Source organism: Miniopterus schreibersii (genome assembly GCF_964146895.1).
Source record: "Miniopterus schreibersii genome assembly, chromosome: 2".
In the NCBI taxonomy this organism is placed as follows: domain Eukaryota; kingdom Metazoa; phylum Chordata; class Mammalia; order Chiroptera; family Miniopteridae; genus Miniopterus; species Miniopterus schreibersii.
In genome coordinates, this window is record NC_138102.1 from 113,104,167 (window position 1) to 113,132,085 (window position 27,919).

General features: G+C 44.4%; 2 protein-coding genes across 10 annotated transcripts in view; both read left to right on the forward strand.

The window, feature by feature from the left end:
- Window positions 1–4,086: 4,086 nt before the first annotated feature.
- POC1B (POC1 centriolar protein B) overlaps window positions 4,087–27,919 on the forward strand; it is a 90,649-nt gene continuing 66,816 nt past the window's right edge. For 3 of the 9 annotated variants that reach the window (XM_081127555.1, XM_081127557.1, XM_081127556.1), the window contains exons 1-3: window positions 4,193–4,335; window positions 4,941–5,025; window positions 24,648–24,819. In XM_081127555.1, coding sequence (XP_080983681.1) covers window positions 4,321–4,335; window positions 4,941–5,025; window positions 24,648–24,819 — 272 coding nt within the window. In that variant the 5' untranslated portion in view covers window positions 4,193–4,320. Of the gene's footprint in view, window positions 4,336–4,940; window positions 5,026–24,647; window positions 24,820–27,919 lie in introns of all 9 variants that reach the window. The other 6 variants (XM_081127560.1, XM_081127559.1, XM_081127558.1 and 3 more) reach the window with 4 other exon arrangements.
- Window positions 5,268–12,267, forward strand: LOC308552313 (polypeptide N-acetylgalactosaminyltransferase 4-like). The gene has a single exon (XM_081127554.1). It carries the CDS (start codon window positions 5,513–5,515, stop codon window positions 7,259–7,261), a length of 1,749 nt encoding a protein of 582 aa, XP_080983680.1. The 5' UTR covers window positions 5,268–5,512; the 3' UTR covers window positions 7,262–12,267.

The following is a 27,919-nucleotide window of genomic DNA, read 5'->3' on the forward strand; positions in this document are numbered from 1 at the left end:
TCAGACTGTAAAATGACAAAGCACATTTTAAAGAAGGCTTGTGGTATGATTTGCCCAATGGCTTCCAAATATTGATGCACATTATAATCACCTGGAGACCTTGTTTGAGGACACAGATTTCTGGTATTCACACCAGACCTTCTAAATCAAAGCTCTGGGGCGGGGCCCAATAATCACTACTTCTAGCAAGCCACTCTGGTGTATTTGTTGGCAGTATGCACGACAGACAGATAGGAGTTAGTCTTAAATCAGAAAGTAAATTAGGGATTACAGAAATACTCTAGGAGGTGGAAGAAGAGGGCCTGTAAAGAGCCAGGAGCCACAAGGACAGAAAGATGGGAAGAGAAAATCAATTGTGAGGATATAGTTGATAAGATCTAGAGAATGAATATTGATTGAAATAAATCATTGACAGTCATAAAAAAACACACAAAAGGTTAATGCTTTAGCCCTGGCCGGGTGGCACAGTTAGAACATCACCCCACACATCAAAAGGTGGGGGGTTCAATTCCAAGTCAGGGCACAGACCTAGGATGCAGGTTTCATACCCAGTCGGGGCACATATGGGAGGCAACCAACAGATGTTTCTCTCTAACATTGATGTTTCCTTTCTTCTTTCTCTAAAAATCAGTAAAGAAAAATATCTGCTGGTGAGAATTAAAAAGATTTTATATATATATATATATATTTTAAAAGTTAATGCTTTAATGAGTCCAACATTTGGAACTGCCCTAGCTGGTGTGGCTCAGTTGGTTGAGTGTGGTCATATCGCTATTTCTCTGTCTCCCTCTCCTTTCTCTCTCTCTCTCCTTCCTTCTCTCTCTCTGAAATCAATAAAAATGTATTTTAAAAAAGGATATCTGAAACTTTCCTTTCTATGTACTCTCTTATACTTTGGAGGAACTGTGTCCAAAGGAGAGTTTACACTGCCTGGAAACAGGCTACAAAGTATTTTCACTCCAAGTGCCAAGTCCTCATGTGCACAGTAGATGGCACCTTTGTGCTCTGCCTGGATTTTCAGCTTTTGAAATGAATTAACCTTGGAGTGACTGGAGCTAGAATGAAAACAACCCTTTATAGTACTCGAGTAGATAAATTCAGTTTCTGATTTGAGGGGGATCTATAAAAGGAGGGCTAATGAAAGGATTAGTTTGACCTACCTAGTACTTGGCTTTCAATGATACCTTGTAGATTTTCAAATATTGTGAAATATTGTGGCGCCCATCCAGGCTAATAAGTTTGCAGTTTGAGAAGGTCCCAAATAATTACTGCAGCAAAGAGAATTACATGAACTCAAGCATGCTTGAGGTTAGAAAAACTATCCCCAACTTGGCCGTATTTCCAAATGTCCATCTGACTTTTTACTGTTTGCAAAGGTGAGGAAAAGCAAAAAGGAATAAAATTAAACATGGAAAAGAAGCTTAGGCAGGGCGGTTTGGAGTAATAGGTGGGGGCAGTGGAATGGAAACAAGGCAGATGTTACATTTTTTTCTTTTTGTAAAACTTACTGTTAGGCTAGGATACAGAATTTTACACATTTACAATATGCTTGCAATCGTGCAAAGGCATGATGACTTAGTGATTAAGAGAGTGGAGTCTGGAGGCACCCGCTAAAGTCTAAAGCTCTGCCACTTCCCCGCTGTGTATGGGGCAAGCAACCTAATGTCTCTGCACATCAATTTCCTCTTCTGTAAAATGGAAATGGCTATAACATCACCCCTCTAAAAAGACTCTTATAAGAATTAAATGTCAGAACGTGTAAGGTACTTGGAAGAGTACCTGGCACATAGTGAGCATACAATGGACAGATGATACATTTTTAAAAAGTCACCTTTTAGGTGATGGGGCAGCAGGTGATTTTTTTTTATTCAATTAAAAACATGTACTTTTTGATAATTGGGAAAAAAGTTAACAATTTTTTTACTAAGACTTAGAGAAAAATCTGTGCTTAAAATTTTGTTTTCTTTTGAGCTAGTTTCTACATCTCCAGCTGTTTCTTTTTCCCTTACTCTACTGTATCCAATATTAGACGTCTTCTTGGCTGTAAGAAATCCTGGGGTTTGGGTTATTTCTCAGAGTTTGCAGAATTATTGTTTTATTGTAGTCAAATATACATAACATAAATTTTATCATGCTGACTACATTTAAGTGTACAGTTCATTGGCATTAAATACATTCACAGTGTTTTGCAGTCATCTCCGTTATCTATTTCCAGAACTTCATCACCTCAAATAGAAACTCTGCACCCATTAAACAATAACTCCCCATTCTCGCTATCCCCAGTCCCTGGTAACTCCCACTGCACGTTTCGTCTGTGTGAATCCACCTATTCCAGGCACCTCATGTAAGTAGAATCACACAACGCATGTTCCCTTGTGTCTGGCTTGTTCACTTGGCATGATGTTTTAAAGGTTCACCTATGTTGTAACATGTGTCAGAACTTCATTCCTTTTTATGACTGAATAGCAGTCCATAATAAGTATGCATGACATTTATTTATCAATTTTTCTGTTAAGCATGTGAGTTGTCTCCACTTTTTGGCTATTGTGAATAATGCTGCTATAAACACTGTGTACAGGCATCTGTTCCAAGTCCCTGCTTTCAGTACTTTCGGGTACATACCTAGGAGTTAACTTTTTAAGGAACCGCCAAACTGCTTTCCACAGTGCTGTGCCATTCTATTCCCACCAGGATTCAGCATTATTTTTAAGTATGTAAGGCTTAAAAAAAAAGTCATACCTAGATTGGGAATAAATAGCAAAGCTTAGAGTCCTGGCACTTTGCTGACAAGTTGCCGGTATCAGCATCCTTCATGCATCACCTCCTGGTCTACAGCAACGCTTTTCACTGTACACAGCTGAGACTCCCATAGCAACCCCTGAAGGGGCTTGTTCCATGTGTAGGGCCCTGGGTCCCATCCCACATACGCTGAATCAGCATCTCTGGGAATGGAGTCTGCTGAATCATCATTATGTGTGCTAAAATATGAGGCTCAGAAACCTAGATTGTTGAGTTCTGGAGGGCAGGGAAGCTATCTCAGTCACCTTTGTGTCCCTCAGAGCCATAGAGCAGACATTCAGCAAACATATACTCAAATTAAATACTGCAATCTAAAGTTATTCCTATCTGCCTGCTAAGTGCAGTATTCATTAAAACTAAATTTTATCACCAGACAGCAGTTAGAGAAACTGTAATTAAGGTGTGCAGTATACCTTTCATCTGCACAGAACGTGTATTTTTCCAGCTGTGGTCTATTATGCCATCTTATGCTGCCAAGAATTCTGTGTGTAATTTTCAGTTGAACCCTCCATGCTTTGAGGCAAGGTGCAAAAAAATAGGGACTGGGAATTGGAAGAGCTGTCTCTGTGTGGTCTTTGACAAGTATATATAAAATATGTAAGAATGAAGTTTATAATTTGTAAACGTTGGTAACATTTCGTAACACTGTCACCTCGGCAGCGTTGCTGAAACTCAAGCGATATTATGCGTGAGGAAGCCTGGTGTGGAAATGGCTGTAGTTACTATGTGGCCTAATAATTCAAACAAACAAAAGCTCATTTCTAAGTCTTCCTAAAGACTTTACATATGCTGCTGTATAAACTGGCTGCTCTAAAACACACAAAAGAGCAGACTGGAATAGAAACATAGGAAAACATTAAGCGGATGCACAACATTCATTCATTCATTCATTCATTCATTCATTCCATTTATCCAGAATCTATATTTACATCACGCAGGGCATTGTGTGAAACATGGTAATTAAATAAACTCAAATCTGTTCTCCAAAGGTTTAGTTCCTTCGCGTACGTTAGTAACTCACAAGCTTCCCGCGTCAGATCGAATCTCCGTCGGCCGTCCTCACAGGCTACGGGACCTCCTGAATTCGCACGCGCTGTCTCTTTAACGAGTAATAGAGCTCCGATCGCATCGATCAGAGTCTTTACCCTCCAGCTCCCATCAGTCTCATTTCTGTCCCGGTGACTCCTCTCCTTCTGGGTGTCAAGCCCGGTGGAAAACGAGTGTTAATAAACTTTGGCTTTGGTGCGTGTTCGCACCTGACCGTAGGGCGTCTCGCCTGCCAGCTTGAGGTCGCAGGGCTGTCCCCCCGCCGCGGAGCCTCGGCGCTCGGCAGAGCCTCGGCGCTCGGCTACCCAGGCCTGGAGCGCGGGGCGTGATTGGGCCGCCGTTGTTGTAGTGACCGGGAGGCGCCAGCGCTCCAGGCAGACGGTTCCGGGCGCCGCACGGTCCCCCATCCCATCCCGCCCCTTCTTCTCCCCGGTTCCCCCCACCGGCAGGAACCGGTGGCCCACCGCTTCCCCTATGGCCTCTGTCCCGGTAAGGACGGGCTGGGGAGCGACTGCCCGGAGCCGGTCCCGCGGGCGGCGGGGCCAGGCCGGGGCCGCGCCCGCACCTGGCGGGAGGTGGAGGCAGGTGTCGGCTGCGGGGTCCAGAACCTCTGGCTCCTCGCCCCTGGCCCCGGGCGCCCGCGTCTCACCCGGCGCTGCTGGGGCGTCGGGAGCGCCCAGCTTGGCCGGGCCCGGGGCGCTCCGGCCGGGGCTCGGGGGCTGCAGTCTCATGGCCCCCAGAACCCTCGGGGGGGTTCCGTGGAGCGCCTGCGTCAGAATCGCCGGGAGGTTTCTAAAAAGCGCCCGAGCCGGGCCCGCCTGGCACCGCGGCTGCGCGGCCGGGCCTGGGCACCTGCATTTCCCACGAACTGCGGGGGGGGGGGGGGCGGGGGCGGGGCCCGCAGGTGCGCTGGGCTCTGAGACGCGGGAACCCGGGATTCTGCCCGCTCTGCGGGGGCAGGTGGCGCCCGCGTGTCCCGGGGGGCTCCCCGCGCGCCCTGCGCGCTAGCGGACCCCCGAGGGGCAGCCTGCCTCGCCGACGCCCGAGGCCCAGGCCTGCGCCTGCTTTCCAAACAGGACCGCTTTCCTTCCCAGGAGGACCCGGTTCTGGAGCGTTATTTTAAGGGCCACAAAGCTCCGGTCACCTCCGTGCACTTCAGTCCCAACGGCAAACAACTCGGTGAGTTTTATTCTCTGTTTTCTTTTTGTGACGGGCAAGCGCTCGGCTGTCGGAGCCTCGCCCGCCGCCCAGGCTGGGCCCCGGGAGAGCCGCCGAGGCGGGCGGGCGGGCGGGGCGGCGGGGAGCCCGTGGGCGCCGAGCGGGCGGCGGGCTGCGCCCGGCCCGAGGCTTTTCGCGCCCGAGCCGCCAGGAGGAGCGAGAGGGGAGGGCGGGCTGGTCGGCGCCGGAGGGCGGGGCGCCGGCGGCCCGAGAGTTTGTGAAAAGTTGTGAGGCGCGGGAGGAAGTGCGGCGCGGCCGGAGCCGGGCGGAGGCGGTGGCCCGCGGTGCTCGGTGGCCCCGGGAAGCCCGGCGGCGGGAGGGGAGCCGAGGGCCCGCGCGAGAGGAGGGTCCCGGTGGGAAGCGCGCGCCCACCTGAGCCGCGAGCCCAGCGGCGGCCCGCAGCCCCCTGCGCGGAGACCCGCGGCCGCGCCCGCGCCCGCGCCCGGCCATGAGGCTCCGGGCGGCCGCGCGGGGCACCTGGGCGGGCAGGAGCTGCCTGCTGCTGGCGCTGGCGGCCGTGGCCTACGTCCTGGCCGAGCTGTCCGTGTCCACCTTCCACGCCTCCCCGGGAGCCGGCCCGGCCGGGGAGCGGGGCCCCGGGCAGCCGCGGGGCCCCGGGCGGAGGGCGGAGGACGGGTCGCGGCCGCTTTACGAGAAGCCCCCCGCGGACGCCCTGGCCCTGGGGGAGTGGGGCAGAGCCAGCCGACTGCAGCTCAGCCCGGCCGAGCAGAAGCAGCAGGAGGAGCTGCTGGAGCGGTACGCCATCAACATCTACCTCAGTGACCGCATCTCCCTGCACCGCCACATACAGGACAACAGGATGCCCGAGTGCCGGTCCAAGACCTTCGACTACGGGCGGCTGCCCACCACCTCGGTCATCGTGGCCTTCTACAACGAGGCCTGGTCCACGCTGCTGCGCACGGTGCACAGCGTCCTGGAGACCTCGCCGGCCGCGCTGCTGAAGGAGGTCATCCTGGTGGACGACCTGAGCGACCGCGCGCACCTCAAGGCGCAGCTGGAGGCCTACGTGAGCACCCTGGCGCGCGTGCGCCTCGTCCGCACCCAGAAGCGCGAGGGGCTGGTCCGCGCGCGGCTGCTGGGCGCCAGCTTCGCCACGGGGGACGTCCTCACCTTCCTGGACTGCCACTGCGAGTGTAACGCGGGCTGGCTGGAGCCGCTCTTGGAGAGGATCGGCCAGGACGAGACGGCCGTGGTGTGCCCGGTGATCGACACCATCGACTGGAACACTTTCGAGTTCTACATGCAGACGGGCGAGCCCATGATCGGCGGCTTCGACTGGCGCCTGACCTTCCAGTGGCAGTCGGTCCCCAAGCAGGAGCGGGAGCGGCGCAGGTCGAGAACCGAGCCCATCCGGTCGCCCACCATGGCCGGGGGCCTGTTCGCCGTCAGCAAGAAGTACTTCGAGTACCTGGGGACCTACGACACGGGCATGGAGGTGTGGGGCGGCGAGAACCTGGAGCTGTCCTTCCGGGTGTGGCAGTGCGGCGGGCGCCTGGAGATCCACCCCTGCTCGCACGTGGGCCACGTGTTCCCCAAGCGCGCGCCCTACGCGCGCCCCAACTTCCTGCAGAACACGGCGCGCGCCGCCGAGGTCTGGATGGACGGCTACAAGGAGCACTTCTACAACCGCAACCCGCCCGCCAGGAAGGAGGCCTACGGCGACATTTCCGAGAGGAAGTCGCTGCGGGAGCAGCTGCGGTGCAAGAGCTTCGACTGGTATCTGAAAAACGTGTTTCCGAGCCTGCACGTGCCGGAGGACAGGCCGGGCTGGCACGGCGCCATCCGCAGCCTGGGCATCTCCTCCGAGTGTCTAGATTACAACGCGCCCGAGAGCAACCCCACGGGCGCGAACCTGTCGCTGTTCGGCTGCCACGGCCAAGGAGGCAACCAGTTCTTCGAGTACACGTCCAACAAGGAGATCAGGTTCAACTCCGTGACGGAGCTGTGCGCCGAGGTGCCCGAGCGGAGGACCCACGTGGGGATGCAGAACTGTCCGAAAGACGGGCTCCCCGCGCCGGCCAGCATCGTTTGGTATTTTAAAGACGATGGGACGATTTTCCACCCGCACTCGGGACTGTGCCTCACCGCCTATCGGACCCCCGAGGGCCGGCCCGACGTGCAGATGAGAACTTGTGACGCCCCGGATAAGAGTCAGATCTGGAAGTTTGAGAACTGAAGGAGCACAGCAGCGCTTTGCCCGGGGCGGGTGGCGTGTTCAGGGAAGTCAGAGGCGCCTCAGCCACGATTGCGTTTGATCCGAAGCGGCCCCGGGGTGTCCGCGGTGGCGGCGCCCGAGGCCTGCGGGCCTGCGCGGGGCGGCGCCTGGCTTTTGGGGGGTTATTTCAGAGCTCTGTCGGGCGGCTCCTCTCCTTAGAGAGGGTGACTGTGAATCAGGATACACACAACATGGAAGTGTCAGACGATACTAAAGAATGTAAAAGTTCAAGTAAAATAAGAGACGATTTATGTTGATGGGTAAGTTCACTGCACGTCCCGTTTTTAAATAACACGCATAAAAGTGCAGTTTGAGCTACAGCTGTTTTGACTGTACATAGAAGTTTAATTTCTTTAGCCAGCACATTAAGTTTTAGGTTTTATTTTTTTATTCTAGGTTTTTTTTTTTGTTTTTTTTTTAATCAAATGGAAATCAGAGAAAGTTGATTTTAAGGAGAAAGGCCTGGTTTAGATATATGTGTCATTAGAAGAGGGCATTAGTTTGAATGTGAGGTTGGAGGTCTTTTTAACGTACAGACATCTCAGAAAAATATACCCACACCTGAATGAAATGGGGAGATCTTTACATTCCACACTTTGTAAACTTGAGCTGTTGGACTTCACTGATCTATTTTGATACCTCAGATAGCTCTGGTTTTGTAGCCTGTCCTGTCTGTGAACTTGTTTGTGTGTTAGGGCATTTTCCGATTGCACTTCCTTAAGTTATGAATGTACTAGGGAGGGACTCACTCAGAATACTGTACTTCCTTACCTTTGTTAATGCTTAATCACTTAAAGTAAATACAGTTGAGGCCTCTCTGAGCTCAAAACCCAACTGTGTTTACTGAAATGTGTGAAACCGAAAGTGGGCCCCTCTGTGCAGAGGCTGTGGAACTCGCCTGTGAGTTCTTGCTGATGAGGGCATTTCAGGACTTATCTTAAGAAGACTAGGGAAAAAAGCCTGTCTTGACAGTGGTGAATGCCGCCTTCCAGCACGTTTTTAGCTGCTACCACCGAACCTGGCACTTAGGCAGCTTCGGGCAGTGGGAGAAGGACTGAGCGAATGAATAGCTCAGCCCAGGAGTGTGACTCCGGTCAAGTCGTTTGACCAAATGACTCAGTTTGGGCCTCAAGTTTTCTCATCTGTAAAATGTGGGTGCTGGACTAGATCTTGAAGATCCCTTCCAGCTCTGCAGTGTTACGATGATGCATTATATCAGTCTCAGATTGAATCATTGTGTAATCTTTACAACACTTTTTATCTCTTCATTTTAACACAGGTAATATTGTTGAGCAATTCAGTCCAGTTAGGAAGCTGGAAAAGAGAAATGACTGTAACACTTAAGTGAGCTGAGCTCACCTGGACCTGGTTTATTTTGCATTGAGTGGAAAGCTATTGTGGTCAGTGTTTGCATTCATTTCATTTTGACAATTGTTGAACCAGTTTTTGTTTTTATCTTTTAATCTTTCAAACTGTAAGTAATCTTTTGGGCTAAATGTAAATATTTCCCAAACTAAATAATTTGAGAAGTAAGCACACTATTTTTTACTGATTTTATTCCATTGTTATATCTAGAAATCACTGGCTAAATTTAGAATTAAATTTTAGTTAGTTCACTTTGGTCTACATTTTTGAAAAATGTATGCTCCGTAAAGATTTAGCTCTTTTCGGTGTCTACTTAATGACCTAGAGGGTAGCAACTTTGCAAAATCTGAAATTAAGAGAAAAATGTTGAGGCTAGCCATTTCAAAAAGTAAAATTGCTCAGTGTCTTGAATATTTTGTTTCTTTTTTTGCTTCTTAAAATGAAAATGTGTTATTAGCTTTCTGTAAGTTATCTGGCAACCTTAAAGATGAACAAAGAATTGCCCAGATTCCCTGTGCAGTGTGCATGGCCCGGGTGTAACTTAAGGAGGACTTAGAGTAGTGCTCTGAATTTTACAGAAGGCTTGACTGACAACAGATATTCTCCTAAACCCACCCTCTTCCCTTGCTCAGTCTGTCTTTTTTAATGATTAAATTACCTTTTCTTTTAAACTTATTTTTGTTGTTCTTGGTAGCCCCTCATCAAGTGGGAGAACTAAAATAGATATGTTCTGGAAGTACTTACTGGAATTATTTTTATTCCAGTATCTTGCTGCTCATGTCAAGAGGGAAAGGGAGCATTGAAAAGTGAAGGAGTACTGTACTTAGTTCTCCACTTTTGGTCTGAATTTCAGGGTGTGACCTATTCATCTTTTTGTAAGAAATTTTAGGGTAGTGCTTTATTTATATGAATAATTTGGAACAGTTAGGCTGTTCATTCCTTACAATACTGTAGGTAACAGAAGAATGAGACTCACTTTTCATACATAGGCATTTCCAATTTAATTCCAAAACCACACCATAAAACTGCAAACAAAATATGTTTTGTTGCCCTACTTCTAATTCATTGGTACCAAAGCTCTCTTTTGTTGTGGACAATTAAGAGTTGACCTTTTAAGTTAACTTACATGCTTAATAACAGTTTTAGTAAAATATTTGCTAGACACAAAGTTCCAACTTTAACTGGCCAGTCACTGTGTCATTTGGTATCCAAGTCATTAAAAAAAAAAAAATGATAAGCAGGATCTATAACTCAAAATAACATTGTTTGTAAAAGAAAATTTGTATTCATTAGATGTTGGCAAATCAAACTTTCCTAGGTGGAAGACAAGGTTATTTTTTAAGTTATGTAGTTGTAGTTGATCTAGGATCTCAATTTGAGTTGATAAAATACTTAGCTTTGACTTGTCTCTTTGAGTTGCTGTTTTAATAATATTTTTAAATGAGCACAAAGAATGTTGAGGTTCAGATTAATCTGTTTTGAACGATGAATTTTTTTCTGTGTGATGAGTGGTTTCCACCCTTTTTTCCTTTTGTTAATGGTATTTGCCATGTTGATTAAGGCATAAAATAAAATGTGTGCCTAATTATTTTTGCAAATGGATTCTGATTATTTTAGTCTGTGGGGTCACTGTTCCTGGGTGCACATTTATTGATGGTACAAAAGTAAGTGAAGCTTGTAATCCTTTTACTTCATTGAGAATGCAGACAGTACAATATAAAGAAGTCAAGTTTTCTGTATTATTTTGCCAGGTGTCATAAACCAGCAAGTGTTCTGAAGTGGTGGTAGTGCTATTTATGGCTAGGAATAATCAGGGATCTCTGGGACCCACTGAGAGCACTATAAAAGAAGGCAAGTGAACACCTGGGCACATTAGCACTCATCTCACAACCCTGGGCTGGAAAAAAAAAGTCTGTCCTATAGCCTCACACTTTCTCAGCCTTCCCTCTGCATCACCCTGTCCCGTCAGTACCATCTCTCTTCCTCTTCAGTGACTCCTAACGCCCTGCACTCCTGCCTCCCCGCAGCCTGGGAATTACTAGCCTAAGGACTCTGCTTTATATATTAGGTGTCTTATAGCCACACTGAAGATATGCATAGTTGAGCTAAATATATTTTCACTGATCTCTTGTTTTTTTATACTATTTAAAAAGTTGCTATAAATACATGTGTTATAATCTTGCTCTTTTACTAGGTGACTGCAACCCTGAGCAAATCATTGCATGTCTCTGTGTTTGTTTCTTGAATATGAAAAGCAAACTGGAAAATCCATAGAGACAGTACATTAGTGGTTGCCAGAGACTGGGGAGGGAGGAATAGCAAATGATTGCTAATGAGGATGGGTTTGGGGGGGGCAGAGGGAGTCGTGGTGATGAGAATATTCTGGAACTAGATAGTGACAATGGTGGTGCAACTCTGGGCAAAACACTGAATTGTACACTTTAAAAGGGGGAATTTACATTATGTGAATTGTATCTCAATTGAAAAAAAAAAACCTCAGGGTAAAAAAGAGGCTGGAGAATTTCATGTGTCCTAGAAAATATTTCTCTTTTCTGTGTCCCTCTGTGCGTACTAGACTTTATAACAGGCCAGCCTGATTTATTATTAATACTTGAGTCATTTTGGAATTTAGTAGAATTAAGAAACTTAGATATAATGTGAATCTCCCAGCTTATTATTAGGCTGCTGGAGGAAATCAGTTGGTATTGAAGTTTTTCCTAAAATTCAGGAAAACCTCAATTAATGCTTTTTAACAGGATGTGGAGATTGTTTTAAAAGGTGAATGAGTTCCTGAGGTGTATAGGTTGTTCATGGCAGAACCGAAGAGTAAAGAAGTCCCTACAACTTGCTAATAATCAGGTAACTACTTTCCCTTTCATGCCCAACCTGACCCCTTTCTCGGGCTGGCTTGGGAGAGAGGTCTTCTGCAGGCCCCAGTTTCCTCAGCTATCTGGTCAGCCTTCTAACCCATTTATTTGCACTTACCTAATCCTGTTCAACGGGGAATGGGAGGTACTGTGTTTTTTTCAGTAATCCTTTATTTAGTTACTGCTACTGTGTGCCAGATGCTGTCCTACGCTTGAGTATACAAGAGGAAGTTAACAAAGCAGGTGTGCTAGGAGTGGCATGAAGAATTCACAGTCCAGAGATAGAGACAAAGAGTAACAAGTGCACACACAAATTATATGCAGGTATACAACTTGAAACAGGAAAATCATTGAATGCTGTCAAGAAAAGGGACAGGGTGCTTTGAGGGATGATAACTGTGTCAACATACTAAAGTTTATGGGTCAAAGGACACTTCTCTGTGGAAGTTAGATTTAATTCAAGACCCGAAGGAGAAGTTAGCTAGGCAAAGACAAGTATTGTGTATAGAACAGCATATGTGAAAAGGATGGGAAAGAGCTTGTCCTCAAGAAAACAAAAGGCAGATGAATCTCAGAGGGAAGGTGGGCGGGGGGGGGGGGGGGGGGGGATAAACTAAGAACTTCTATGCATATGTGCATAACCCATGGACACAGACAATAGTGTGGTGCAGGCCCAGGGGGAGAGGAACAATGGGGAGAAAAGGGGGACATTTGTAATACTTTCAACAATAAAGATAAATTAAAACAAAAATAAATAAATAAATAAATAATAAATGGCAGCCAGCATGGGTAGAGCCTGTACACCAAGAAGGAGAACTTTGGGAGATGAAGTTGCAGGGGGAGGCAGAGTAAGCTTGCGTAAGGCCTTGGAGGCTAGGAGGCTGTGGTGGGTTAAATGGTGGCCCTCCAAGAGATATGCCCATGTCCTAATTCCCAGAACCTGTAAATGTGACAGTACTTGTAATAAAGGTCTTTGCAAATGTAATCAAGTTAAGGATCTTGAGAAGAAATAATCTAGAATGATCTGGGTGGGCCCTAAATCCAATGACTAGTGTTCTTATAAGACACACACAAAGAAGATAAGAGAAAGCCACATGAAGCCAGAGGCAGAGAATTGGAGCGACTGAGCCACAAGCCAAGGAGCTCTAGAAGGTACCAGAAGCTGGAAGGGGCAAGGAATGAAATCTCTACAGTCAGTCTTTAGAGGGAGTGTGGTAGTGCCAGCACCTTGATATTATACTTTCAGTCGCTACAGCTGAGAGAATAAATTTCTGTTGTTTTAAGTCTTTAAGATTTTGGTAATGTGCTATGTCAACCCCCCGAAACTAAGAGGCCATGTTTTGGGATTTTGATCTGAGAGCTGTGAAAGGTTGCTGAAGGGTTTTAAGGAAGGGAATGATGTGATCCAATTTATACCTCAAAAAGATCACTGCGGCTATCACTGGGAGACTGAACTATTAGTAGAGAAATCAAGAGCTATTATAGTAATATCAGCAGGTGATGATGGTTCAAACTAGAGTGGCAGTGTTCAAAGTAAAGAGGTGGTCTGGGAGTTATAGCATACAGATGGCATTTAAAGTCATGGGACTAGATAAAATCACCTAGGAAGAACCTAGGACATTGAGGGCAAATGGCCCATGTCTGAGTCCGGAAGATCTCCAACCTGTAGATCAGGGGAGGAAATAACGAAACTAAGAAGGAAGAATCCGAAAGCTAGGAGGGGAAGCCAGTATAGGGGGGTGTCAGGGACGCCAAGGTGTAGAGGAGGGTAGAATGTTGAAGGAGAGACGACCTCAGGTAGTCCTGAGAGAGAGAGTGGGGGAGGGGCTGTCACAGACTTGAGCCCTGGTGGGCAGCGTGGAAGATCCCTGTGCAATTAGTGATCGTGAGTTTACAGTGTTCCCAGTCTGTCTGAGGTTGTGTCCAGCAGTTCTTTCTCACTGGCACAGAGTCTCAGAAAAGGCAGAGGGATTGGGATTTTGCCAGGCTAACCTGAAGGAAGGAGGGAGAGCCAAGGGATTGAATAGATGTGTAAGACGGGAATTATAAATAGGATAGTTAAATGAAGATGGTAAAACAGGGCCTTAACGGAGATCATAGGACAATGGATTAGGCTTCGGGATGAGGCGGAAGCTCCTGAACACGTGAGCTCTAAGGAAAGCAAGTTGTCAGAGGACAGCAAGTCTCAGTTAGCGATGTGGGAACTGTTCGGGTCCTGCTGGCGACAAGATCCAGGGCATGACCCGGAGGAACCGGTTGCTGAGGAAGCACGCAAGGAAAGTGTGTGGAGAGCCCCCAGTGTCCCCTTGGTCTGAAACGTCCCTCAGCACCTCACTCCTGGCTTGGCTGGCTCCTCCTTGGCCTTCATGCCTCCACTTAAAAATTCTACGGGTCACTCCATTTGAAGTAAATGTTCTGTCCCACACAAAATTCTCCTCATGACTTCCTGCTTTATCTTCCATGTCTTCCGTGTTTGTTTCCCTCTTCTCCACCTGAATACAAGCTCCCCGAGAGATTTTTGGCCTATTCTGTTACCTAGCGTTTCCCCTGCCCTACTCACAATGCCTTGCATGCCATAGGGGTGAGAGCCCTTGAATGAACTGGCAATGCCAAGACTTGCGATGGAGAGGGAGGCTGTCCTGGAGGGGTGAAGTGTGGGAGGGAAAGTGGTTGTTGCTTGAAAGGGTTTCAGCAAACTTGGTGTCCCCAAGCATGGCTAAGGGTTAAGTAGTTAAGGACAAGCAGGGACTTTCATAGGAAGATGTGGATATGAGGGTGATCATCTAATGGGAGCTGCTCTGGTCCAGTGGTCACTTTTGGGAAGGAGAGAAGGCATGGGTGTCAGGTTCAGCTTGGGATACCTAGAGCGTTATGGGAGTGAGAGCACCCGATGATTGATGACCAGAGGAGCCCAAGGCTTAAACTTCTGGTCTTGATCGGAGAAAACAGAACATGAAGCATGATGGATTTATTTATTTTTAACTTTTTTTTTCCCATTAGAGTTGACATACAATATTATATTAATTTCAGGTGTACAACATAGTGATTAGACGGTTACATACCTTACAAAGTGATCTCATAAATCTAGTACCCATCTGGCACCATACATAGTATTATAATATTAATGACTGTATTCCCTATACAATATTTTACATGAGGAATCCTTCTTGATAGCCTTTCTTGGGTTTCACAGGACAGGTTGCGAGGTGATCAGAGGAGTGAGAGGAGAGGGATGGGAGAAAACAATAACCTGTGAAGTGTTGCCATCCCTTTTTTGGATGCAGAAACTGAGAGTTCAGTTAAGTTTCCTGAAGCTATCTAGCAAACGAGCTGCAGAGCCTGGCCACGCCTGGTTTGGAGTCGGACTCTGGAGACACGCTCTTTTCCATTAGATCAGTCAGGCTCTTTCCCAGAGGGCAATGCTCAAGTTTATACAAACATTAGAAGAGCTTAGAAGTATTTTCACATAGTTTGCAGAATCCAAGCTGCACTTTAGAAGTTTCCATTTAAAATTATAAAATTTTAATATTGAAGTTCACAGTTTTTCCCCTTTTTTCCTTCAAGGTCACCCTGTTAACTCAGTCCCTGTTTAACATGCTTAGGTTGTTTGTAGAATAAATGATTGTAAAGAACAAGTTAACGTCTTGTTTTCTGACTGATTAGAAGCAGGATTAAATTTGGAATTTTTAAGTTATTTCCTCACAGTGAAACCATAATAAAAGTTTTCCAGAAATTCTTCTTCTAATATGATTCATGATGGCAGCCTGTGTAGTAGCTCTGTTGAAGCTTCTCCTACTGTTACAGTTTTAAAAATTACTCCCGCGTGCTAAAGTAATCTAGTGTACTCCCTGAGCAGTAGTAGCAGGGTGCAGTATTTCTCAAATTCTGATAATATCTACCCCCAAAGAATGTAACCTCCTAGAAGTATGCATTTAAAGGTCCCCAGTAATTCTAATGGAGACAATTCATACATCCCCAGCGCTTTGGGCTATTGATAAGTGCCCAGGATTTGGAGTCTGATAAAACTGGGTTTAAAAATGGAGCTGTAGCCTTGGCCCATGTGACTCAGTGATTAGAGTCTCCCCCGTGCACTGAAGGGTCCCGGCTTCGATTTCCCATTTCAAGGGAATGTACCTGGGTTGTGGGGCACATGCCGGAGGCAACCGATCGATGTGTCACTCTCACATCAATGTTTCTCTCTCTCTCTCTGTCTCCCCCTCCCGCCCACTCTAAAAAAATCAATGGGGAAAAAATACCCTCCAGTGAGGATTGACAACAAAATTTTTTTAAATGGTGCTCTACTACTTTCCTTCTGTGTAACCTTGGACAAGTTCCCTACCCTCACTAAGACTCATTCCCTCATCTGAGGGAGAGGGACCATCGTATCTGCCTGCCCTGTTGTGAGGAGTAAATGAAAGAAGGCTTGTGAAGCCTTTTAAGGTACTTGGCCCATCATAACAACTCAGTAAAGGCTTACGCTGCTAGGATTATCAGCCCTCACAGAGATGTGGAGTTTGAGTAAGTTAAATTAAATTTCTCAGATTGATTATTACTAAAGCTAATTTTCAAATCCCCCGCAGCTTCTTTTAGACCATGGTTTAGCCAGCAAACTAATTACTTAGTGGCAGCTAGTAGGAAAACGCTTAATTATACCCTCATTCGGGGCAGAGAAATTGTAAGTTCATGCCCTCACTTAACTATACTATTATACAGTGCTAGGGTAGTAAAAACTAGTTCTGAAAGTATTAGATAGGGTAATAAAGCTTATCTAGTTAAGATTAGAATGTTCTCTTTTCATTGTGCAAATGTCTTCTGTCCAGGTGCGTAGCTGTGTATGCCTGGGGGTTCCATTTTATTTTTCTTTTCTTAAAAATATTTATAGAGAACTCCTTCTCATAGATTTCCTTAGAAGATTTCCTTGTTTATTTTTCCCTGAAGAAGGTAGTCCAGTGTTTCTTTTGTGACCCAAAGGCTAGCATGAGCCTGGAAATGGAACAGAAAGTACAGAATCGTGGTGCTTTCAAACCAGAAAGCTGACACTAGTTCTGGCAGGTGACTTTTAAGGCAGGACATAATGAGGGTGGAAAACAGAGAGAGGGACTTCTGAAAGAACTGAAAAATTCAAGAATTCCACATGAATGTGATTGAATTATTAGGACTCTCTTGAATATGGGACAAAAAGGCTTGAGAGGGATATAATCCTAATTTATAAAGTTGTGAAGGATACTATAGTGTGAACACAGACCTTTTTAGTAAATTCTAAAATGTGTATTCTTTGACCTATCAATAATTCTTTTGGGAATTTACCACAAATATAACATGTGCACGTGTCAGAAATGACACATGCACATCACAGCGTCGTTTGTAAAAGCACTGGGAACCACCTAAATAGGGCAGACTGGTTAAATAGATTAAGGTAGAATACTATGCAGCTATTAAAAAGAAGGCAGACCTGCCTCCAGTCATGACGCAGTAGTTGATAACTAAACTCACCCTCCAGCTGGAAACAACTGTAAAACATATGAGACAACTGTTTACAGAGCAACAGAGTACAAAACTGTGAGCCCCCCATCACCTGGGCTTTCTTCCTAGGGGCACTCTACCTGCTGCACAGCAGAGAGGTGGAGACTCAGCGTAGTGACAGCCTGGCTGCTGGAGGCAGCAGAGGTCATCGCTGTGGCTGTGAGGGGGCTGACGGTTGTGTGGCAGGATTCCTGAGAAGTTCTTACTGAGTAGGGTAAGCAGCCACAGAAGTCTGTAGGGGGTTGTCATAGTTTTGGTTGAGGGCCCAGCAATATGTGCAAGTTGAGAATCTCAAGTCTAGCAGAGGTCGCTTAATGCTGGGCTGGAAGCGGAATGGTGGCCTGGGTGCAGGGCTGGGTATCCCTGTATCTCTGAAACAAAGTGGGGAAATCTCACGAGCACCTCGGACATGTGGTTGAGATACCAGGGAGGCTAAGCCTTAGGAATCAGGACTGCACCTGATATAAAAGGCCCGCCCTAAACCTAAGTTCAAAACTGAACTAGGTCCACTCTAACAAATAATGAAACCAAGTCCAACAAGACCAAGAAGGAAAAAAACTGAATCCTGAGTTCTGGTTGGTGGGATTGCTGTTTGCAGAGGTGTGGGTTAGTTATTGATGATCACCCTACTATTTGTGTATTCTAGGCTTGAACAAAAATATATTGAGCATAATGGGAGCCAAGTTTTTACTGTGGGGGAAGAGTTAGAAATATGAACTAGGCCAGGCTAAGGCTAGAGTGTATTCTTTAGAGGTGGGCTGGAATTGGAGTTATCAGTATGCATTCGTGGCTTTTGATATTTTTTTATCTATGTATATAGATAGATTGATAGGTGATAAATAAAGATATTCAGCCTTCTGTTTATATTTAATTTCTTTAATCTGCCCACTGAAATTTCTCTTTGTATCTCATTTCCTAGCTCTGCTCTGACATACTGACAGCAGTGTACAAACACAGCCCCCAGGTCTTGGTTTCTAAATGTCATTCTCCACTAACAGGGACCAGAGCATTTGCAGGGAAGGCCAGTTCCAGGGCGGGGGCAGGGAAAGTACATTTGGAACATTTTGTATCTCTAGTAGTAAGGAAGTTCTCAAAGAATGATGAACACGTATCAGAAGGTCAGCTTTAAGGGCTCTTCTAGCCAAGTATGGAACTATATAAGAGTCAAAATAAATTATAGTGATGGATTACCACCCGAGTAGAATAACCTTGAATCCATACTGAATCCGACCTTGAATAGGTCCATAGGTTATGAACCTGTTTATTCAAGATCCAGGATTCAGTATGGACCCAACCTTGAATAAATAGATAAATAGAGGAAAAGGAGAAGTTTTACCTTACAATAATAAATTAAATATTAGTTCATTAAATAATTTACTTAATTACTAATTAATATAATTACTAATTAGTAGATTATAGAAATAATGATGGGTTGGAAAGTCATTAAAGAATACTAAAATTAGTGTGTGATAGTTTGTTGAGGAAGAAGATTTTTATATAGTCTTAAAATGTCTCCCCACAAACTACTTATTAATTACAAAGGGGACAGATACTAACTTTACAAGACAAAACCCACCTAAACCAAGTGATCAAAGTGAACCTCACCAGTAGTGGGACAGATAAACATCACGTGCATCCTAATATGATGATGCACTGATAAGAGAACATAAATTTTGTGGATTTCTTATCAAAAAATATATCCTGAATCTGACACACAAGGTAACATCAGGGGAAAACATATTGTTAAACATACTACAAGAATAACAGGCCTGCAATCTTCAAGAATATCAAGGTTAATAAAGACCAAGAAGACCTAGGAAATCTTTCTAGCTCACAGGGGACTAAACATATATGGCAGTTAATACAACACACATCCTGGCTTACATCATGGTCTGGGGAAAACAGCTATAATCAGCAAATTCCATATATGGACTGTGGCTAATGAAAACATATTAAATATTACTTAATTTCCTGACTTTGCTAATTGTACTGTGGTTTATACTAGTGAATGTCCTTGTTATTAGGAAATACATACTGAAGTATGTGGTAGTAAAAAGACATGCTTCTAACCTTGTTTCAATTAGCTAAGGAAAAATATGCCTATATAAAAGTGTTTATATAGAGAGAATGCTAAAACAAGTGGACAAAATGTCAACGAGAGCAAAATCTAAAGTAGAGAATATAAGGGCTTTTTTTATTGTTAAATTTATTGGGGTACATCAGTTAATAACATGTAAATTTCTTGTGCTACATTGTAATTTACTGTAAGCTTGAAATTGTCAAAATAAAAGTGTACCACAAATGGGGTGGGGAGGGTGCGCAGCTCTGTGTACTAATAAAACATGATCTCCAATGCATTATACACTAGGTGGGCTGGGCAAGAGGAGCGCGGAGAGGCAAAATGCAGACTGGCCGGAGTGGCATGCTGCTATTTGTGTAAAGAATACATGTGAATAGACACATTTGTTGAAGCACACAGGAGGATACTCAAGAACATGGTTAACACTGGCTGTCCCTAGGAAAGGAATCAGGGGCCAAGGGGCTGGAAGGAGCTTCTGGTAAATGCTCTTTCGTAATACTGGAATTCCGTATCAGGTACATGTACTAACAATTGAAAAGATAATTTAACAACAAATGCAAAAACTGGAGGCAGTACCATTCCCTTCCAGAAAATGGTATTCCTGACAGAGCAGACCTCTAAGTAGTTGATTTTGTCTACATTAACGAATGAGAGAGCTTGGGTTGACTAAAGAACGTTATTGCTACTTAGGCCAACACAGTAACTGTTGGCTTTTTGGACATTATGGAGAGCAAACGTGTTCTCTCTCCATTAGTATGTTCCTTGTGTTACCGCCAGAGGCAAAGCACTGGCTAGGTGAGCATGGATTTTGTTCTTTCTTTTGTCCTGAGGTGGATTTCTTGAAACAATGAATTATTGTTACAGAAATTAAATAGTTTTTTAATGTGTAGATTTACCAGTTAACCTTTTTTCTTAATGTCCACCTTTGACATTTTATCTCAAAATAGACCAGTCAGATGACGAATGGTATGGCTTTGACATTTACACTTATGTGGTAATGTTTATATAGGGTGTTGCTCAATGGAAATGTATGAAAGCAAATTCCAGGTTGGCACTGTCCATCATTGACATTGATAAAACACCTTTCATTATCATCTCATTAGAGTTCAGTGGGGGAGGTTAAGGAAGTAAGGAGGAAAATTCAGTGTTAGTTTTCACAGTTTTTAATAAAAATGCACTTATGGGTTTTTTTTATAGATTGTTGGTCTTTTTTTTCTGTTTTCCTGAAATTCGCAAGAAAATGTAAAGTGTACCCTGGGCCACACCGTTGTAGTTGGAGCATCTTTGCTTCTGGTGTTTTATAATTAGTGGGCCTCTGAAATGCCCCCTTACCCTAAGGTTAGGCTTTCCCTGTCCTTCAAACCATTTGTTCATCCTGCTCCCTGTCACTTCTCTTTAGCAGGCCTCATGCTAATAATAGCAAATATTACTTTAATGTGGGTATGTAGCCAACAAGCCTAAAGTTACATTTTGAGCGTCTACTCTAGGTCAGGTGCCTCTTCCCTCTTCTAAATCTCTCAAAGCATTTCCCACAGCTCATCACCCTCTTGGAGTGCTTCCTGAACTTCTGCACACCACAGCCTCCTTGCCCCCTCCTACTTCATTGTGGTTCCTTCCCGTGCCCTTCCTTCTCTCAAGGGTGAGTGCCTTCACCTCTTCTTATCTGCATACTCGCCTCCTGAGAGAGCCCATTCAGCTCCCAGCCTTTCATATGCTATCTAGACGGCTACTAGTAACAGTCACAAAAACTCCTGTAATAATGGCCACATTGGACTGTTTTCTGTGTGCCAGGATGAATTATAAGTATTACTTCACTTAATACTTTAAATACCTCGTTCTGTAGATGAAGTGTCCCATTCATAGGGGTTGGGTCACCTCCCCAAGGGTGCACAGCTGGTGAGCCTGGATTTCAGTCAGGAGGTTGAATTCTATGCTTTGCTTTTTAAACCACCCTGGACAATTGAAGCTGCAGGTGAGTATGTCCAACACCCTACTTGGCATTTCAACTTGTATGTCAAATGGGCATCTTAAACTTTATATTCTAAAAGGAACTCTTGATTTCCCACCGCATCCTGCCTCACTCTCAACCTCCTCTTCTGGTCTTTCCAGTCTCATTAAATGGCTCAGAAATTCACCCGGGTGTCCAGGCCAAAAGCCTGGCATCTTTGCTGCTTTCCTTTTCTCTCCCTCATGTCTAATCCATCAGCAAGCCTCGCAGGCTCCACCTTCACCGTGCATCTTCCCCATCCACAGTCTCTAATCCAGACCACTGCCCTTCCCCTGACCAGATAGTTGCAATAGCCTCTTAACTGGGTTCCTTCTTCAAGTCTGCCCCCCTATATATTCTCCACACAACAGCCTTATACCTTGAAGTATAAGGTATGTATCAAAATTATACAACCTGATGAATCTTCACAGTGTGACCTGTGCATTTAACCAGCACCCAGAGAAGAGAAACAGTATTACCAGTACCCTCAGGGCCCCGTTTGCACTGCCTTCCAGCTGCTGTTCTCCTTCCCTGCCGCTCAATCTCTGTGCTGACTTCTGACTCCATAGATTGGTTTACTACTTCTTGAACTTCATATAAATGAACTTTAATTACACAATAGTTATATAATATCAGTATACCACAATTTATATATCCACTTTTCTTTGATGCATATTTGGGTTTCTAGTTTTGGTCTATTTTTAATAGTATTGCCACAGACGTTATTGTACTATGATTTTTGCTAAACACATATAAGAATTTCTGTTAGGTATGTACCTAGGAGTGGAATTGCTGAATCAGATGGTAAGTGTATATTCAGCTTTAGTAGATACAGTATTTCAAAAACAATTTTTCTAAGTGGTTATAACCAGCAGCTTTATATGAGAGTTCTCGTTGTTCATATCCTCACCAAGATGTGGTATTGGGTTTTTGTTTTGTTTTTTCATTATAGCCATTCTGATGAGAGTGTAGTAATACCTCATTGTGGTTTTAATTTGCCTTTTCCTGGTGACTAATAGAATTGAGTACCTTTTCATGTTTACTGACCATTTGGATTTCCTCCTTAATGAATGCCTATTTAAGTCCTTTATTTTCCTGCCTTTTCTAATTGATTTGTAGGAATCTTTATAGATTCTTTGTTGTATGTTGGATGTATGTATTGTAAATATCTCCTTCCTCTCTGTGGCCTTCCTTTTCAGTTACTTAGTGGTATCCTTTCAATGAGCAAAAATTCTTTCTTTTTAAAAAAAATTTCTTAATATTGTGTAGTAAATTCTTCTTTTCCTTTAGTAATTTAGCAGTTTTCATGTCCTGTTAAGAAATCTTTGCCACCTAGCCGGCGTGACTTAGCGGTTGAGCATCAACTTATGACCCAGGAGATTTGGGTTCAATTCCTGGTCAGGGCACATGCTGGGTTTCTGGATCGATCCCCAGTAGGGTCGTGCAGGAGGCAGCCGATCAATGCCTCTCCATCACTGATGTTTCTCTCTCTCCCTCTCTCTTCGTCTCTCTGAAATCAATAAAGATATATTTAAAAAAACAAAAAAGAAATCTTTGCCTATCCCAGTGGCCATGCAGATATTCTAAGTTCTCATCTAAAAGCTTATTGTTTATGTTAAAATCCCTATGCAGTTAATATTTTACACCTGAATTATTTTTAAATGTTATGTAAGTGATTCTCATATAACTTATTCTCATAAGTAGCACCTGTTGCTTTACCAGTAAAAAAATTAAGGACTTAAAAAAAATAAAAGCTTACTGTTTTACCTATCACATTTAGATCTACAATCCATAGGGAATTTGTGTGTGTATATAACAAAAAATGTAGGAGTCAAGTTACTTTATTTTTTTTTAATGAATATCCAGTTGACCACCTTTTTCTCATTGTCAGAGAGGCAATTTTCTTAAATCAGTTCATGAGATCTCCCTGCTCAAAATCCTTCAGTGGTCTCCCATTGCACTTAGAACAAATATGCACCTGTTACCATGGCTCCTTGGCTGGCATCTGCTTGCTTCTCTGCTTCCCTTTCAGGGTTCACTTTCTCTCCCCTCCACTGTGGACACTCAGGCCTCCTTACTGTTCCTTGGCCTTCAAGTGCGTTATTGTATCAGGCCCTTGCAGTTGTCTTCTGTCCAGAGTGCTCTTTCCCCATATCTTAGCCTGGATCACTCCTCATTTAACTCAGATTCCTGCTCAAATGTCCTTTCCTTGAACAGAACCACTACCCACCCCATATGACATTAAGAATCAGTAATGTATAAAAGTCCTCTGAACATGTATGATGTTACTAATGAACTTTCTCCCCTACAGCTGTGATTCCTTGAAGTAAGGGATCGTGTCCTGTCTTCGTTTTGGGATCTCATTTGCAACATAATACATTAGAACTCAAATAGGGCCCTGAATATAAAGCATATTATAATTCATTGTTGTCCCTATTTTGTCTATATTTGCCTCAGATAATTCAGACCCTGATATAAAAATTTTATAATTTAATGAGCTGTGGTGGAAAATCAACTCTTTGTACTTTTTAAAAAGGGAGTAGTGGACAGCATTACAGTTTGAAACTTATAAACTCACTTTAACTCTTTTACATGGAAACAATGCATAGCCCAAATGAATTTTATCTGTGGCTAAAGAATTTAGAAGGTTTTCAGTGACTTAATATATCACATCTAACAGTAATATTAATTGCATTTAAATTTTATAAAGTTGCATTTTTTCCCTAAGCATTCTACAGTCTAGACTTAGTGACTCTCATTGACCTGGTTCCTATTATTGGGGCAATTTTGGGGGCTACATGCATACATAAAATTTGGTTTGGGGACAAGAGTTAGACCCAGCTTTAATCTGTTTATTTGTTCTTTCTTTTTTTTCCATATCCAAGGATATGTTTTTATTGATTTTTAGAGAGAGAGAGAGAGAGAAACATTGATGTGAGAGAGACACATCGATTGGTTACTTCCCGCACAAGCCCGGACCAAGTCTGGGGATCAAACCTGTAACCCAGGTATGTGCCCTTTACCGGGAATCAAACCCAAGACCCTCTGGTGCATGGGCGGATGCTCTAACCACTGAGCAACAATGGCCAGGGCTCTTGTAACTTTTTTATAAATGTGAAATTACTTCCACAAAAATGGTTTGAAAAAATTCATCTCATCCAGCCCTCTCTGGAAGATCATTCAGTCCTTATGACAGAAAAGTTAAGTAACTTTGCTCAGTCACCCAGAGAGTTAGAGACAGCACTGGCTCCTAGTCCTGTGTTCTGTTATAGTCACTGAGTCTAACCCAACACAGGGGCCAGGGATCCTGCTGTGTGGTTTACACAGGACACGGCCAAGCTTGCATATTCATCATGTAGCTCTGGGTTTCTGTTAAAAATCTTTTTGCCGTTACCAGTCAGCCTTACAACCTTCAGCCCCTCTATTACCTGGACATCTCGCTATTAGATATACTGCCCATTGTAACAAGACATGCCTACATGTTACGTTTTAACAACCAGTGCTTTTTCTTCTGTTTCTTGATAGCAACTGCTTCTTGGGATACGTTTCTCATGCTATGGAGTTTCAGGCCACAAGCTAGAGCTTTCAGATACGTGGGTCACAAGGACGTTGTAACGAGCGTGCAGTTTTCTCCACTTGGAAACTTACTGGCATCTGCTTCACGAGACAGAACTGTTAGACTCTGGATTCCTGATAAGTAAGAGAAACAACTGGTGTGCTGTGGATTTAAAAATGTGAGAGAACGCTGGAGCCTGCTGCTCCTGATGCATGTCTCGGGCGGCCCAGACGCCCAGTTACCTGCGCTGTTACCTGTGACTCAGTCTGAGTCACACTCCAGGTGTCAAGTCAGACTGCTTCAAAGCACTTTCTTCTCATCTTTACCTCATAATTATGTCTTCTATTTGAAAACTATTTTTAACCGTGGAAATATGCTTAGTATGTGTTAAGTTATTGCGGGGGAGGTGATAGTTATCAATCCCTTAGTAAATCTGATGTGAGCTTTAGATTGTCTCCCCAGAGAAATCCTCATTGGCATGTACAAACAAAAATTGTGGTTTTTAACCTCCTAAAGCCCTTCCATGGATCTTTAGGGATCTTTGGGTCCCCATTAAAACCCCCTGTGCCAGAATTATCCTTTGATGCATATCATTCATTATTAGGCTCCAGAATGTTCCTGTTAAAGAAAATTTCTGACAAAGTGTAAATCATTGCATTTATTGTAAGGTCCTATTACGTTATAACAAACCTCTCTGTAAGACACTTTTCAAACCCTAGTTGATTGCCCACCTATTTTAAACAATTATTGAGCCATGAATTTTTTCAAAGCTTTTAAACTCTTAATTATGCAATTTTTCAAACATACTTGAAAAGAGAAAGAATGGCACAAAGACTCCCCCACCCCATACCCATTGATCAGATATAGTGGTTATCAGTATTTTGTCAATCTTGTTTCATCTATCCCCCCTTTTTAGAACAAATCCCACACATCACATCATTCCCCCTGTAACTACTTCAGAGAATAAGCATTCAGGCATGTTCTATGACTGTTGTGGCAGGATTTGATTGGTGGTGTGTGAGCAGGCACGCCCAGTGAAAGAAAGTTCACAGGGCATTTCCCTGCCACCACCAAGGGAAACCCCATGCTCAGAAATCTGAATATTATCTTGATGACAGCAAAAACTGTTGAAGAGAAATGACATGTTATAATGACACTGTGGATGACAACATAGAAGGGAATTTTAAGGGAGAGAGACTGGTTTGTGGTTTAACAGGGAAAGTATTTTCTAAACTTAATTTTGGGAATGTAAGACCAGCACAACACAGGCTCAGTCACTCATTGCTAATTCAAGGAAGCCTAGTGAACAAACTCTACAGAGGTACATGAGCTAAAAGCATATTGCACCATTAATCTGCACTGGCTAATCTGAATACAACAATTAAGCTTGTGTAGATTCTCGTTGCTCTTTTTAAATCATACAGTAGGCCAGGGCAATACAAATCATGGCAAAGGGAAGGAAACAGTCATATCCTCACTCATATGCCAAGGGCCTTGGTGCTGGCTATTGGTCCTTGATCTGCCCTCTCCCTGGCAGGATAGGGGCCTCTGTATAGCAGGGCAGCCGGATTCTAGGATGGTAAAAGCAGAAGCTGCTAGGCTTTTTGAGGGCCAGGCCTGAAACTTGAAGAAGTGTCACTTCTTCCCTATTCTGTTGGTCAAAGTAATTCACAACGCCAGCCCACATTCAGAGGGAAGAAAAAAATCAGCAGATTCCGCCTCCTGTGGGGAGGAGTGGCATGGGTGTGAGGGAGGAGAGGAATTGTGCAGCCGTATTTCCAGACAGACACCCCAATAGATGACTAAGAAAGAATAGTGGAAGCAGGTCCAGCCTGGCATTTGTCATGGTAGACAGTCAAGAGAATTTGGGCAGAAAGGACAGGTAAAGGTGTGGGAGGCAGAGCACCTACATTAAGGCCAGGTGAGGAACTGGAAACCAGGTAAGCACTGGCACAAGGCATTCAGATTTTTTTTTTTTGATTTTTTTTACATGCTGCCTGTTGAGACAGGATCCAGTGGCTAGGCCGTTTAGAAGGATGGCAGGCAGGCCGGCCTGTGCGGGTGCACCGTGTAGAACTAAAGAGCAGGGCCGACTTGGATGATACTGTCTCTTTGCTTCCTGGTCACAGAAGATACCAAGGCTTCTGTTTCCTCCGGGCCTTATACCTGAGTCCAAGCCAAACTACTCTGACCTCCACTCATAAAACTTTCCCTGAACCCTGAACTAGTCCCTGAATGCTCCCTCCTATTTTATTAAATACTCATTTTAGTTATCCCTGGTATAGTATCGTATATCAGGTGATGGGGATTCATGAGTCACCTTTGCCTCCTATAGGCCACCAGAGGATCTAAGAACCTTTAAGTATTGCCTCTTCCCAGTGGAATTCAACAAAATGCATTGAGCTCTTTTTGTATGCCTGACACTGTGCTAGATTCTGGTCTTACCGAGATAAATAAATCATCATTCCTGTCTTCAAAAAACCTACTGCTTAATAGGAGAGAAACAGACGTATTTTAAAAAACGAAAAAGTGCTGCATGATGTAATAAGCCAAATGGATCCAGCACTGAGAGCAATTCAGCCTGTCTGGGCTGGTCAGGGAGGTCCGGGGCTGGGGAGTTAGTTCAGGCTGAGAAAGCAGTAAGTACAAAAAACCAGAGATGTGTGTCTGAGTGCTGTGACTGTTCTCAAAATGCAAAGTTCAGTGCGGTGACAGGTTGCCCCAGCAAAGAGCTTAGGTGTTGTGCCTTTTTTTTTTTTTTTTTGGAGAGCAGCCAGTGACACGTTGACACTGGGAATCTACATGCTTGGAATTACACTGTTAGCAGGGTATTACGCACAGCATGTAGGTGACTGGAGGGAGATAAAAGATTAGAGCAGGGGCCAGCTAAGAGGGTTTGCGATAATCTAGGGGAAGGATATCGAGGGTGTATCTACCTTAAAGCAGGCATAGCTGGGACAGAAAGAAGAGAGATTCAGAGATATTTAGGCAGCAACAGGATATCACTATCACTCAAGAGGTGTGTTGACCTATTGGGTGTGGGAGGAGAGGCGGGGAGGAGTTGAGTGTGACTTCCAGGCTTCTGCGAATTCTGTTGCCTGATCTTTTTCACACAGTTCTGGAGATTTCCCTCATAAGGACTCACCTGTGTAGATGCGATGTTCTGAATGGAAGACTTGCTGCCTGGATGTAGGATAGAGGGGAAGTGCCTTGGGAACTTGAGGACGAGACACAAAGTAGT

Excerpts from the sequence above, each read along its gene's own strand:
- LOC308552313 (XM_081127554.1), top strand. The coding sequence starts at position 5,513 with ATGAGGCTCCGGGCGGCCGCGCGGGGCACCTGGGCGGGCAGGAGCTGC.